Source organism: Salmo salar, chromosome 01 (assembly GCF_965601325.2).
Source record: "Salmo salar chromosome 01, fSalSal1, whole genome shotgun sequence".
In the NCBI taxonomy this organism is placed as follows: Eukaryota; Metazoa; Chordata; class Actinopteri; order Salmoniformes; family Salmonidae; genus Salmo; species Salmo salar.
The window spans coordinates 169,721,956-169,737,585 of NC_138291.1; the positions used below are offsets into that span (position 1 = coordinate 169,721,956).

Consider the following 15,630-nt stretch of genomic DNA (forward strand, 5'->3'; position numbering starts at 1 on the left):
CTGACCACAATTCTATCCTTCTGATTCCTGCTTACAAGCGAAAACTAAAGCAGGAAGTACCAGTGACTCACTCAATACGGAAGTGGTCAGATGACGCAGATGCTAAGCTACAGGACTGTTTTGCTAGCACAGACTGGAGTATGTTCCGGGACTCATCCGATGGCATTGAGGAGTATACCACATCAGTCACCAGCTTCATCAATAAGTGCATCGGTGACATTGTCCCCACAGTGACCGTATGTATATACCCCAACCTGAAGTCATGGATTACAGGCAACATCCGCACTGAGCTAAAGGGTAGAGCTTCCGCTTTCAAGGACCTGGATGCTTATAAAAAAATCCTGCTATGCCCTCAGACGAACCATCAAACAGGCAAAGCGTAAATACAGGACTAAGACTGAAACCTACTACACCGGCTCTGATGCTCGTCGGATGTGGCAGGGCTTGCAAACTATTTCGGACTACAAAGGGAAGCCCAGCCGCGAGTTGCCCAGTGACACAAGCCTACCAGACTAGCTAAATGACTTATATGCGTGCTTCGAGGCAAGCAACATTGAAGCATGCATGAGCACACCAGCTGTTCCGGACGACTGTGTGATCACGCTCGCCGTAGCCGATGTAAGACCTTTTAAACAGGTCAACATTCACATGGCCACATGGATTGCCAGGACGTGTACTCTGAGCATGCGCTGAAAAACTGGCAAGTATCTTCACTGACATTTTCAACCTGTTCCTGGCCGAGTCTGTAATACCTACATGTTTGAAGCAGACCACCATAGTCCCTGTGCCCAATAACACCAAGGTAACCTTCCTAAATGACAACCAGCCCGTAGCACTCACGTCTGTAGCCATGAAATGCTTTGAAAGGCTGGTCATGGCTCACATCAACACCATCATCCCAGAAACCCTAGACCCACTCCAATTTGCATACCGCCCCAATAGATCCACAGATGACGCAATCTCTATTGCACTCAAGACTGCCCTTTCCCACTGGACAAAAGGAACACCTACGTGAGAATGTGGTTCATTGACAACAGCTCAGCATTCAACACCATAGTGCTTTCAAAGCTCATCACTAAGCTAAGGACCCTGGGACTAAATAGCTCCCTCTGCAACTGGATCCTGGACTTCCTGACGGGCCGCCCCCAGGTGATAAGGGTAGGCAAACAACACTTCTGCCACGCTGATCCTCAACACAGGTGCCCCTCAGGGGTACATGCTTAGTCCCCTCCTGTACTCCCTGTTCACCCATGACTTCGTGGCCAAGCACGACTCCAACACCATCATTAAGTTTGATCATTGACAATGATAGACAGCCTATAGGGAAGAGTTGAGACCTGGAAGTGTGGTGCCAAGACAACAACCTCTCCATCGACGTGATCAACACAAAGGAGATGATTGTGGACTATAGGAAAAGGAGGGCCGAGCAGCCCCCATTCTCATCGACGGGGCTCTAGTGGAGCAGGTTGAGAGCTTCAAGTTCCTTGGCGTCCACATCACCAAACTATCATGGTCCAAATACACCACGACAGTCGTGAAGAGGGCACGACAACACCTATTCTCCCTCAGGAGAATGAAAAGATTTGGCATGGGTCCTCAGATCCTCAAAAAGTTAAACAGCTGCACCATCGAGAGCATCCTGACCGGTGGCATCACCGCATGGAATGGAAACGGCTCGGCCTCTGACCGCAAGGCGCTACAGAGGGTAGTGCGTACGGCCCAGTACATCACTGGGGCCAAGCTTCCTGCCATACAGGACCTTTATACCAGGTGGCGTTAGGAAGGCCCTAAAAATTGCCAAAGACTCCAGCCACCCTAGTCAGACTGTTCTCTCTGCTACCGCACGGCAAGCGGTACCAGAGCACCAAGTCTAGGTCCAAAAGGCTTCTGAACAGCCTCTACCCCCAAGCCCTAAGTCTCCTGAACAGCTAATCAAATGGCTACCCGGAATATCTCCATTGACCAACCCCTCTTTCTTACACTGCTGCTACACGCTGTTTATTATCCATTATGTATGCATAGTCACTTTACCCCATACATATTAACTCAATTATCTCGACTAACCTGTATCCCCGCACATTGACTCGGTACCCCCTGTATATAGCCTCCTTACTGTTATTTTGTCACTCTTACTTTAGTTAATTTTGTAAAAAAATACATCTTAAGTCTTATTTTTCTGCTTAGATGCATACAACCTGACAACTAGTGAGCTGACTATATTTCGTCCGAATCCCCAAAAAGTACTCAAATCCTTTTCGCTCTAATAAATATGATCGAAAGCATCTCTGGAGGGCTGCAATATTACTGTCCGGGTTGCTGTCGTTCCTACGGATACGTTAGTTCTATTGGTCAGTTGCATTCACGTGGTACATTATGACATCGTATACATAGATTGTTGCTGAATTAATGTCCTCTCGGAATTCCAGAACGCTGACTGGGAAATTAGTTTGGTATTCAAGTGCTATCTAACAACGGGCCATATAAAGATATTCCGAGGCCAAAACAGTTCATTTATGACACTCAAAAACATAATTACGAGTTGGAATATGGGGAAACAACTTTTACCCTGACTTGTTCAGTCAGATAGTTGTTATTTCCGAGTGGCATATGAACGTTGCAACAAACTAAAAATCTGTGTACTGTACTGGATGGAAACTGAATCACGTTAAGCGTTATGTTACCATTGGATGGCAATATTGACTCATTTTCGACTGAATTATGATGATCCAAAGGGGAGGGTTGTCACAGCCACAAAGTCTATGTTCTTCAAATTTTATTTAAAACCTAATCTTAACCCGATCCTAACTTAATGTCTAACCTTAAATTAAGACCAACATTTTTTTGTTTTCATTCATTTTTACAACATAGCCAATTTTGACTTCTTGGCTGTGGTACCTACTGAAAACCAGAGGTAAAGAAAAATGTATAAAAGAAAAGATGTGTTTCATACAGAAAGGCTGGGGTATAGAAAAGCTTTATAATTTGCAGTTGCTTTGATCATTAACATTTGACACATTATACAAACAGGGTAAAAAAAGGTCAATTCATTTCCTCAAAGTGTATCATAAAGTAAAACTATAATCCGATGTTTTATATTAGTTCCTTGGTATTAAGGTATCATGATTACAGTACTTGAGTTTTGCTTTATCAATAACTTTTAGACCATTTCACTTTTCCAAATGCATACAGAAATGTGTATCCCGTTTAAATGAAGTCCATAAAATGAACTGAAATGTGTATAATCAGAAGATAAACACAATGTGTCTTAAAGTGCTAGAATAATGCGTTTCCTTTTAAGCAATAGATCATGGAAGAGAATGGGACAACATTGTAATGAGCATGTTTGGATGAAAAAAATGTGGATACAAAAATTCCCTTGTAATTGCCAATGCATCTTTGTGCTCTGGTGCTGAATTCCAAACAGACCCTTAGTCCCCTTTCCTCAACATTTCATGAAAATCTGAAAGGACCAGATAGTTATGAGCATGGTTTTTATAGTAACTGATTACTTCTACATGTAATCAGTTAATCTGATTACCAAAAAAAACAACTGTAATCAGTTACATTACCAGCTAAAATATTGTTATCAGATTACAGATACTTTTGAAAAACTAAATGATTTCTTCTTCGATTACTTTTAAATTCAGAAAGGATACATTGACACCTTTCGGTTTTCTCAATTACATTCAATTAAGCATTGAAAAAGGCACAAGTTAAAGTTTGTTCCACCTGAGCGAGTCTGACCACAAGTCAGAGACCACTATAACGGCACACCAAATGCATTTGATGTATCCTTTGTCTTCTTCTGTCTCTTAAGGGGAAAGTCATCTAAAAGTAACAAAGTCATCAGATTACAGTACTGATTTTGGGTAATCCAAAAGTTGTTACGGATTACACTTAGAAAGTAACCTACCCAACCCTGGTTATGAGAAACATGCCATTAGGGGCAACAAAGGGCTCCATTTTGAAATTCAGCCAAGGAATGAGCATCTCATATCAACAGACCCAACTGCTCAAGAAGTAAGCCCATCTGATGGGAACAGTGTACTGTAGAGCTAGCTACTGGGCCTGGAGGAGTTCTTTTGCCCTGTTCTCATCCAGAAGGAAGGGGGTCGTCAGGACCTTCTGTCCCAGCAGCTGCTCCAAACCCTGGGGGAGACAGACATGAAGAGAGCAGATATGGAGAGAGCAGCTTTAGTCAAATCAAATGTTATTGGTCACATCCACATGGCTAGCAGATGTTAGTGCAAGTGTAGCGAAATGCTTGTGCTTCTAGTTCCGACAGTGCAGCAATATCTAACATGTAATCTAATAATTCCACAACAACTACTTAATACACACAAATCTAAGTAAAGGAATGGAATAAGAATATATAAATATATGGATGAGTCTGCCATACTTGACTGAGCAGTTTAGACTGACGAGTCTGTGAGAGGGGACCATAATGCGATAGGTGTCCTTGTAATGATTTGCATTATCTATTCACACTAACTCCTCCCATACTTCGAGCTGACATTTCCCTCATATAAGTGCAAGTTTTTAAAAAGTTGAGATCCACGCACTTAGCTAAAAAAAATTAATTGGTCCAAGTCTCCCATTGACTTCAATGGGAGGATTTATTTGAAAGTGTGCATTTAGAGTAAACCCCCCCCCCCCCACACTCTCATGGGAAAGTGCCAGTGGATATCTTCTTGAGGACAAGAATAAAACAGACCACTTTCCTAATTTGCCATGAGTGCACATTAACAATATTAGAGTGGTGAAGTAACTGCTCAGTCTAATGTAACCTTACAGAGAAACTCAACACTGGACCCTGCAGATGAAATATTAATGGTCATATTGTTAGGAGACTCCAATGGGAGGAAATAAGGGCAGGAAGTGACATCACGTAGGAACTGTTGTTGTGGCCTCACCTCTCCGAAGAAAGACACCAGCGGGGAGATCTCACAGACAACTGGTGGGTCTTCATCCCGTGTCACCCTAACAAGAATGTGAAAAAGGAAATAGATCATTATCCCAATTTTTCAGGTGCTAGACAGAACATATAGGGAAAAAATAAAAGATGTCTGCAATTTATATAATCCCAACTGTGATTTATTGGTGAGATAAGTGCACACGTGCACACACCCACCCTCTAATCCCCATTGAGATCCCCATATTTTATGTAGAGTAGCGCTCACTCCCACCTGGGTCTAGGAGGTAGGGCTTTCCCTTGGGCATCCAGGAAGCTGGCTCCTGCAGCCATCGCCCAGCGGTAGTGCTGTGCCAGTAAGGATTGTCTGGCTGTGGTAGGAGTGTCCAGAGGTGCCCCATCAGCATTTTTCAATGGCGAGAATTCTTCCTCTCTCAGAACCTCAAATGCCACAAATTTCCTGCCAATGTCAGGAGGAAAATGTCTCATATTTGGTGTGCTGGAGAATGTCATTCAGTAGCAAAATATTTTACATGCATTAATATTACATTGTTTAAATAAGCAATCATTTTGGTAAAATAAGCAGTGAATTTATGGTTACTATGTAACAGTAAAATTGCCTAGAATATCATTTAAATATTGGAAACTGTAAAAAAAAAATGTCTAATGCAAAAGGTGTCACAAAATTTGAATTTCACCTTGAAAACTGAAAGACATCAAAAACAAACTTCTCCATTTTGATGCCATTGGGCGTGGTGGGTTTCACCAGGTTTCCTTCTCTGTCCACAAAAGGGACTTTCTTAAGTGCCACATGCTGCTTCAGCTGGCCCTGAAACTTCCTGAGGAGATAGGTGGACGAATGGAAGACATTACAAACTGTTATCACAAGTTGGTTTTGCCCAGACAGTTGTATCAGCAATGTGACCGTGTGCAAATTTGTGCAGGAGTGGGGTCCATGTAATTTCAACTCATTCCATTCCAGAAATGAATGTTAATTTAATTTATTCAACCATTACTTTCAGTAAGAATTGTTTTCATTTTTTTCTTCTTCTTGTGCACATGACTTGTACATAGTGGTTTTATTTTTGCCCTATTACAGTATACATCTCTTCCTCTCACTCACTGTGCCACTTCGTTGAGGAAGGGCCGTGTGAAGAAGTGGTTGCAGATGTTTCCTGCGCTGTACACCAGCTCTCCTCTTGGGTCTCGCTGCTCGGCCGTCTCTGGGCGGAGCTCGCTGTACTCCACCACCTGGTACACCCCCTTCACCTTGCACACCACGCCCACCGGCTCCGCTGGGTACGCCTTCTCAACTACCTGGAAATAGTCATGTCAACTGTCATAATATTTGAAATCTTAAGAACGTAGAACCAAATGTGAATATAAATAACATGCATGTGACCAAGTTATAACAAGTATACAACCTAATAAGTGTGGATCAGGAAAACATGCCCGCATGATTACACTGTGGGTGTGATGATTGCCTTTCGTTTACCTTGGCACCGCAGTCTGCTCCTTTGCTCACGCAGAAACCAATGAAGATGGGGTCGGCCATTTTGACCAGGATGTTGTCTACACAGTAGACGTGGAGGTACTCCACACCCCTCTTCTCCATGTTCTCAAGTACCTTGTTATCCACCAGAGCTCGGTACAGGCCACCGTTTCCATCTAAAAGGTTAGAGAGACGGAAAAGAGAAACATGGATTCATATGCACTGCCCCTATCAACTAAATTGCATTAAAGATGCAATATGCAGAAATCAAATCAAATTGTATTGGTCACATACACATGGTTAGCAGATGTTATTGTGGGTGTAGCGAAATGCTTGTGCTTCTAGTTCCAACAGTGCAGTAATATCTAACAAGTAATCTAACAATTCCCCAACAACTACCTAATACACACAAATCTAAAGGGGTGAATGAGAATATGCCATTTCCTGATTGTTCAAATTCTAATAGTTAGCCTAATTTCAGTTTATGTGACAAAACAAGCAGTCATTGTGTAGAGCAGGAGTATTCTTACCCTACAAGGTGCGGAGCATGCTGGTTTCCTGCTCTACCTAATAATTAATTTCACACACCTGGTGTCCCAAGTCTAAAGCAGTCGCTGATTAAATGGGAACAATGAAAAAATGCAGTGGAACTGGCTTCCGAGGTCCAGAGTTGAGTTTGAGGGGAGTAGAGACTCATTATACCATCTAAACTGCCGTGAAATGTTTTCCATAACCAAAAATATTGTATTTTCAGCTGTTTGAAACTGGTGTACAAAACCGAAAGTAAAAGATGAAAAACGAAAAATTAAGAACGAGAAGCATAGAAATAGCCTACTGCTTCTTAGACTTGCTTTCAACGAGAATGACAGATCTGTAACTCACATTTCTATATGAATTTGGTCAGGTTGCCCAAAAAGTTACATATTCCTGATTTAACAGAAACTTCACTTTAATCTGCCAACCCACTCCATGCCATTTTCTTACCTGGGGCCATAGCTATCTTCCCTTTGTCCTGTAGGATGACCTTTCCATCAAAGGTCACAGCAGGGATCATCCTTTGCTCGAACATGACCACGTCAGAGGGATCCAGACCAAAGTACTTATTCTCCTGGAAGAACTTCTTGGTAGGATCCAGGGTAAACTCACTGGTCATGATGTACCTGATGATGGCAGAACAGTAGCATAGAGCACATAGAGGAAAACCAATGTCAGAGAAAAGGAACGCTCAGTCAAATTGAGAACTTTGAAGTTTGCAAATATAGTATTGTGTGATCTGCAGTTTAAGTGTTTTGATCATGTGTTTGGAAATGAATCTGATTCTACACATATTGCACTGAATTGAAATTGTGCCAGCTCATAAAATGAGAGCAGTCAATTGACCACCATGAGATCTCACCATGGTACTGTGCACTTTGATCCATGCTTTGCATTCGCCAGCTCCTGTATTTTGCAGATGCGCTCTGCCTGGATTTGATACAGAGTTTTGCTGCTCGGGAGACCCACATTGTACATCCCTTTGGGGTATGGAACCCCAAGACGGGTCCCCTGGCCACCAGCCAACAGCAGCACAGCCACTCTGTTCTGGGAAATTTGCAAAAACCCTGTAAAAGGACAATACCAGAGGAAACAAAACAATCATTACAGCACCATGACAGAGCACAGACAAACCAAAGAAACAAGGTTGACACTGACATTCACCAAACAGGTGTTAGTATCAACATTTGCATTTGCTGTGGTTTTATAGAGTAAGCTATGTTGGTGCACTACAGTGGCCTGACAGTCCTCATTTACCATTACAACAAAAAAATAGACATTTTGGGAATCCCAGACCTATGCTTGATCAAAATGTAAGTGTAATTGCCATACATTCAAATGAGAGTGGGACCCAGGCACATGCACAGATAGAGGTCTAAGGGTGCCTGAGCACCTGCCCTTTTGCCCTCCTATGAGAGAGTTTTTTTAATCATTACATTTTTTCATTGTTTTCTCTCTTGTTATTTAAATGTATTTCCCATCAAACTAGCTAATTTCTTGGAAAATTCCCCCTCCCCCACTTCACTGACCCCATGAGCGCTGGCACCTACACTCGTCCTGCAGGCAGAAGCTACTGGACACACACTGGTTGAATAAACGTTGTTTCCACGCCATTTCAATTCAACGACGTAGATGTTGAATTGACGTCTGTGCCCAGTGGGAAGCAACCAGCGCTGAACGGTAGTGTAGAAGTGGCTTCCATTTGAGTTGCAAGGGAAGGCTTCAATTCGACTGTTTGTTAGTAAGCCTAAGAGGCAGATGTCAGCAGCAGAATGAACTCCAATCACAAGTAAAGACTAGTTGGAATTGTTTCAACAGTGTAGCTAACTAGCTATCGGATTTACATAATCTACATTCGCTATGATCAGATGATAGCCCACCCCTCTTTGTAGCCTCGTACGAACCACCCTGATCTCACATATGTAAGTTTGTGAGATCAGGATGGTTCATGAGGCTACCCTCTTTGAGCAGTAGGCTATAAACTTAAACCGGTCCGCTATAAACCGGTCCGTATTTTATCTAACGGGTGGCATCCATAAGTCTAAATATTCCTGTTACATTGTACAACCTTCAATGTTATGTCATAATTATGTACAATTCTGGCAAATTAATTACGGTCTTTGTTAGGAATAAATGGACTTCACACAGTTTGCAAAAAGCCAGGTGGCCCAAACTGCTGCATATACCCTGACTGCTTGCACGAAACGCAAGAGAAGTGACACAATTTCCCTAATTATAAGAAACTCATGTTAGCAGGCAATATTAACTAAATATGCAGGTTTAAAAATATATACTTGTGTATTGATTTTAAAGAAAGGCATTGATGTTTATGGTTAGGTGCAACGACAGTGCTAAATCATCACCCGTTTGGCGAAGTAGGCTGTGATTCGATGAGAAATTAACAGGCACCGATTCGATTATATGCAACGCAGGACACGCTAGATAAACTAGTAATATCACCAACCATGTGTAGTTAACTAGTGATTATGTGAACATTGATTGTTTTTTATAAGTTTAATGCTAGCTAGCAACTTACCTTGGCTTCTTGCTGCCCTCGCGTAACAGGCAGGCTCCTCGTGGAGTGCAATGTAAGGCAGGTGATTAGAGCGTTGGACTAACAAGGTAAAAATCTGTCGTTCTGCCCTTGAACAAGGCAGTTAACCCACCGTTCCTAGGCCGTCATTGAAAATAAGAATGTGTTCTTAACTGACTTGCCTAGTTAAATAAAGGTGTGTAAAAAAAAAAAAAAATACCAAAAAAATAAAAACCACCCAAATCAGTGACCAAAAATACCGATTTCCGAATGTTATGAAAACTTGAAATCGGCCATAATTAATCGGCCATTCCGATTAATCGGTCGACCTCTAGTCCAAACACACCAAGACAGTTGTGAAGAGGGCACGACAACACCTTTTCCCCCAGGAGAGTGAAAAGATTTGGTATGGGTCCCCAGATCCTTCAAAAGGTTATACAGCTGCACCATCGAGAGCATCGTGGCCGGTTGTATCACTGCCTTGTATGGCAACTGCTCGGCATCAACCGTAAGGCGCTACAGAGGGTAGTGCATACGGCCCATCACTGGGGCCATGCTTCCTGCCATCCAGGACCTATATACTAGGCGGTGTCAGAGGAAGGCCCAAAAAATTGTCAACTACTCCAGTTACCCAAGTCATAGACAGTTCTCTCTGCTACCGCACGGCAAGCGGTACCAGAGCGCCAAGTCTGGGTCCAAAAGGCTCCTTAACAGTTTCTACACCCAAGCCATAAGACTGCTGAACAATTCATCAAATGGCCAACCAGACTATTTGTTTTTACACTGCTGCTACTTGCTGTTTATTATCTATGCAGTCACTTTACCCTTACCTACATGTACAAATTACCTCGACTAACCTGTACACCCGCACATTGACTCTGTACCAATATATAGACTCGTAAGTTATTTTATTGTGTTTATTTTTTACTTCAGTTTATTTAGTAAATATTTTCTTAACTCTATTTCTTGAACTGCATTGTTGGTTAAGGGCTCGTACAATAGCATTTCACGGTAAAGTCTACCTGTTGTATTTGGCGATTACAGGAGCAATTAGGATGACGTGCCATGCTCAAGAGCACGTCAACAGATGTTGCACCTATCCAGCACGAGGAATCGAACCGGCAACCTTTCGGTTACTGGCCCAACGCTCTTGAAACGCTTGGATACCCACTCCAATGTTTCTAAAATGGAGTAATGTTTCTAAACATTGGAGTAGTAATGGAGTAATGTTTCTAAACATTGTATAACAAATAATTACATTAAAAAACCACTGTATAGATTTAAAACATGCTTAAAACTATACGTTTTATATGGTATATTGCATCCCATATCGCTGTCTATGAATTTAAGAGGTTACATTTTCTCCAGCACCATCCCGAGGCGGGGATTACTTCGTTATTGGCAATTCCTGATTTCACTTCAAATTAGCTAGTTGAGTGTTTACTTTTCTCATATCGAGAATACAGTAGCCTACCTTCATTTTCCCAGCCAGTTAAGGCGGTGTGATCACTCTTCCGAATGCTCCCGATGAATTCTGAAGATACTGGCTCAATTTGCTGGTCCGCCGCTGTTGCGGAATGATCAGCTTTAGCAGACTCCGCCGCCCGTTCACAGTGTTCCCGCAATTCATTGAAGTCCAACTGAGACAACTCAACCATAAATGTGCTTTTGTCATCCTCAGAAAGTTCAGACCAAAATTGCAGAACATGAGACTGTCCTGCATGTTCTAAAGAAGATTTTATTTCCTCAAATGAAAGCATTTTCACGACCTAATATTCAGAAGAAAGACGTTAACCTATACCATGTTACACAGCAGTGGTAAAGATTAGTTTGACTTGGTCTATCTTCGGTTTGTTACTCCCTTCGTCAGGAACTCGTGACTAGTGCAGGACTCAGGAGGAAAGAGCAAAATACACAAAGGCTGTCTTGTGATTACATTTGAGTTGCTGCCTGTGGCTGGGCAAAGCAAAACCACACAGCTGCGTATTCATCAAAATATGAAGAAACATTTTCGTTTTAGATGCGGTTTTCTTTCAGTGGTTAGCTTGCCATATTACAAACACGGGACAATGACTACAGTATCCAACTGCAGCCCCGGAGAAATAGAAACACTACTTCGAGTGGAAATCGTTTGATCGCGCCAACGAAAGAAGGATGCATGTTTAAAGTATTCGATTTCAACACGGCGAACCCGTTCTGTTGGGGGAGGAGTTTTTATGTGTTATGGGGGGATGCGCGTTCTGGCGGGCGCGAGAAGAGGAGAGTGTGTGCATGAGCAAAGCCTCTCTCGTTCACGACACGCTTTATTTGCACTCTCCACCATACAAGGTGGAACTTCACCTTTCTCTTCCCCGAGGAGAAGTCTAAACAACAGGGAATATATATTCTGACGCAAACATCTACGGTGTTCGAAAATCATGGCAGCCTCGTCGGCGAAAGTCGTTAGAAAGGAGAACTCTAATCATGATGGAGCGGACGAGACCTCCGGTAAGAAATGGCGGCCTCCTATACAACGCAATTTATAGTTGTTTTTATATTGCAAAACTGTTACCATGGCGTATACTTTTGGTTAAGCGAACACACTTTAGTTAGTCCGAAACGATGTACTTATTTGATGGAGGCTTTAGCCAACGGTGAAATGTGATGTCTCGCGCAGGACTAGTAGTGAGAACAGAACTTGCTCGCTAACTGGCTAGCCAACTATGCTACAACGTCGTTGGAGGAGGCCATGTTGTGCCTTGCACAAGCTCATTGTGCCACGCAGGTTTGGGAGTAATTCGCGTGTACTTCCAAATTAAAGTAACTTCTTAAGGTTAAGTACCTTACACATGTTTTGTTAACTAACGTTGTTTGCGAAATAGCCAGCTAGTTAGTAGACTAACAAATGCGGCAGCTAAGCTGGCTAGCAAGCTAACATTTGTTTGCGTGAGGCCCAACATTCATTGTTGCTCCGCCATCGCGGTTTGCACCCACGCGTAGAAGTACTTACTTGCCATCGTAAACGAACAAAATGCAGCACTAGGGTCGACACAGATTTATAGATTACTGCAAAAATATTGCACTAGTAAGACACTAATAGTCGGCTGTAATACCAACCGTCTGTCTGTGAGGGGCGAAGCCAATCCCCAGCGTGCGGCGGCCACTTCATTCAAACCACGCGGCCTTGAGAAACAGCAGGAAGCTGCATCAGAGTACTTTTGCTAGCTTAGCTAGAGAGCCTCTTACTCCATAGCTTGAGAGCTAATCGTTACTACAAAAGATGGTGGAATGCTTAGCTTGGGTACCCAATGCGCAAGTCTTCGTGTACTATACGTTGTTTACGTTGGTTCTTTACCATGTCTTCATTTTTACCATCAATATGTTCTACATGCCCATCCAATTTCATTAATTTGTTTTAAAAAATTAACACAAATTTAATCTTTCAGAAAAAGAGCAACAAGAAGCTATTGAACACATTGACGAAGTACAAAATGAAATTGACAGGTGAGCTAATTATCCTGAAACGTTTGTGGTTTATAAGACTGACCTTTTACCTTATCAATCTCATCAAATTGTGTTGCACAATTCTCTTCCCTGTAGATTGAACGAACAGGCCAGTGAGGAAATTTTAAAAGTAGAGCAGAAGTACAATAAGTTACGCCAGCCATTCTTCCAGAAGCGGTCAGACCTCATAGCTAAAATCCCAAACTTCTGGGTCACTACATTCGTCAACCACCCACAAGGTAAGTTCAGATATTATGCTCTTATTTTACTAGTTCATGTTCTTTTCTTGAGGAATTGTACATGGTGGGATTCTGCACCTGACAAATGTTTCCATCAGTCGGATTTAAGGGATTGATATACAAACTGTTGTTCAGTGACAAACTTTCTATGTAAATGTATTCTTGTTCTCAGTTTCAGCCCTTCTTGGTGAGGAGGATGAGGAGGCACTTCATTACCTTACCAGAGTGGAGGTGACTGAGTTTGAGGACATCAAGTCGGGTTACAGAATAGATTTTGTAAGTATTTGTCTTTTTTGGATTGTGCATTTCAAACAAAATGGTGCGTAAATTAACCAGATTGTTTTTTTCAGTACTTTGATGAGAACCCGTACTTTGAGAACAAAATCCTCTCCAAAGAGTTTCACTTGAATGAAAGTGGGGACCCATCTTCAAAGTCAACTGAAATCAAATGGAAGGCTGGAAAGGTATGTTTACACATCTCAATTTTTACAGTGTCTCTTATATGTAGTCTTTTTTTATATTTCAAGTCCTGTCTTGTGGCATCATGCTGGAGAAAAGCAAAATGCATGGCGTTGCTGTTTTTATTCATTTGTCCCCTCTCACAGGACCTGACAAAGCGTGCCGGCCAAACGCCGAACAAAGCTGGTAAGAAGAGGCAACACGAAGAACCAGAGAGCTTCTTCACCTGGTTCACAGATCACTCCGATGCAGGGGCAGACGAACTAGGAGAGGTCGTTAAGGATGACATCTGGCCAAACCCATTGCAGTATTACCTGGTATGATTCCATGCTTTTGTCCATAGTTCTTTGTTGACTGCCCGTGGTGTGCTAAACATTTTTGAATTGGTGTCAGCCTAGTCTTACTCTGCTAGAGTATTCTGTGTGTTTCTTACAATTATCCAAAATATCTTGGCATTACGGCCATAGGGTTAGACCAAAGTGGCTCTGTAAAAGGTGAAATCGCAAGATTTTTTTCTAAGGGCTGTTCCCGGGGACACTTTCAGACCTGTTGTATAACCATAGGGTTCTACGGAACATGACTAAACCATATCCAACCACCTAGACATCTCAACTGGATGCCTAGATTCTGGACTGTAAATCGTCTCATGCTGGCATTATGTTTGGGAACTCGTATTCATATAACATCTCAACTCGACAAGGTCCCTGACATGGATGATGAGGAAGGGGAAGGTGAGGACGATGAGGAAGAGGGCTTGGAGGACATCGATGAGGAAGGAGATGAGGATGAAGGAGAGGAAGATGATGATGAGGAAGGAGAAGATGGGGAGGTATGGTAGAGTTCATTCACTCCGGACTTGTTTGGACAATATTGTCAACGTTATAAAAGAAATTGTTGGTAGACTGCCACTTGTCTGAAATGTTCGTCTTTACAGGCATGGGGTTAAACGTGTATCTCTTTTCTACAGGATGACGGCGAGGATGATTAAGGCAGAAAAGGACATATTCCAACCTATACCTTTGCCCATTCTTTCCCTCTAATCATCCTTCAACGCTTAGGAGCAAGAAGCTTTGTTTTCATTTTATTTTTGTATTATTTTGTGCTCTGTCTCCTGTTCCACAAGCTTCCGCCTGTCCATACCATGTCTGAAGACGAGTAAATTCCCAGATCAGAAAACTCTGCCGTCTCGCGTGTCATAAAACTACACATGTCCATGAAGACCAATAAAAGAAAAGTACAAGCATTCTGCACGTCATCTTAGACTAAAATAAAGTCGAATAGCAATTTATATGTATGATAAATAAGGTTTCTGTTAACTTGTGAGTTGAATAAAGATAAGCAATGGTGCAGTGATAACTTAGCATCCCTGGCCACATTTTATTTTCTACATTTTCTTTAATGCAGAGTTTGGGGGGGGGGGGGGGTCTTCTGGAGTTGACACATTTTCTTCGTCATGCGTTGTACTAACGGAAAGCACCGGCTTGTTCCTGTCAGCGATTGTAAATGTTTTGGGGTTGATATCTTGGTATGACACGGTTATTATTGTAGACAGTTAAATGGGGTTTGGTGGGGTAAGTGGGCATTTGACACCTCAACATTTGGGTTTATGTTGATTGACTTTTCATTGTAATGTTTTACAGACACCCGTGAGGTTTGAAAATTACATTTTTAATAAAAACAAAACCCAAAAAATGTATTCTTGTAATTTTGAGCTTGGCTAATTAACAGGTTATTTAAGAAAAAAGTAAAGTCCCTATAGAATCTCATAGGATATACTAGTGATCTCCACCTTTTCCACTGGAAAACTGTTCACATTAACATTTAAGTGTACCAGTTGCTTTGTTACAATAAATGTATACACAAGTGTTTGGGGTAGTTTCTGAACTGTTTTGACACAATGTGTGTTGTGGGAGTAAAATATCTAATTTAGGCTGATGGGGAAAGAATTGTTACTGTCTGGAGAGCCTTCTACTGATCA

The 15,630-nt window shown here is 42.1% G+C and overlaps 2 protein-coding genes across 3 annotated transcripts; one reads left to right on the forward strand and one right to left on the reverse strand.

Moving 5' to 3' along the window:
- Positions 1–2,958: 2,958 nt before the first annotated feature.
- uap1l1 (UDP-N-acetylglucosamine pyrophosphorylase 1 like 1) lies at positions 2,959–12,690 on the reverse strand. 2 transcript variants are annotated; one of them, XM_014143007.3, is made up of 9 exons: positions 12,568–12,690; positions 7,801–8,005; positions 7,389–7,564; positions 6,408–6,580; positions 6,036–6,229; positions 5,611–5,751; positions 5,187–5,372; positions 4,914–4,980; positions 2,959–4,149 (listed from the first exon to the last, which is right to left on the reverse strand). In XM_014143007.3, the coding sequence occupies exons 1-9, from the start codon at positions 12,617–12,619 to the stop codon at positions 4,060–4,062; spliced, it is 1,284 nt and encodes a 427-aa protein (XP_013998482.1). In that variant the 5' UTR covers positions 12,620–12,690; the 3' UTR covers positions 2,959–4,059. The 2 variants fall into 2 exon arrangements, with proteins under 2 accessions (XP_013998482.1, XP_013998475.1); XM_014143000.3 differs by lacking the exon at positions 12,568–12,690 and adding an exon at positions 10,946–11,641.
- Positions 11,689–15,518, forward strand: LOC106570595 (protein SET). The gene is made up of 8 exons (XM_014143052.3): positions 11,689–11,958; positions 12,897–12,954; positions 13,051–13,193; positions 13,366–13,469; positions 13,544–13,657; positions 13,799–13,969; positions 14,353–14,481; positions 14,620–15,518. Exons 1-8 carry the CDS (start codon positions 11,889–11,891, stop codon positions 14,638–14,640), a joined length of 810 nt encoding a protein of 269 aa, XP_013998527.1. The 5' UTR covers positions 11,689–11,888; the 3' UTR covers positions 14,641–15,518.
- The last annotated feature ends 112 nt before the right edge of the window (positions 15,519–15,630 follow it).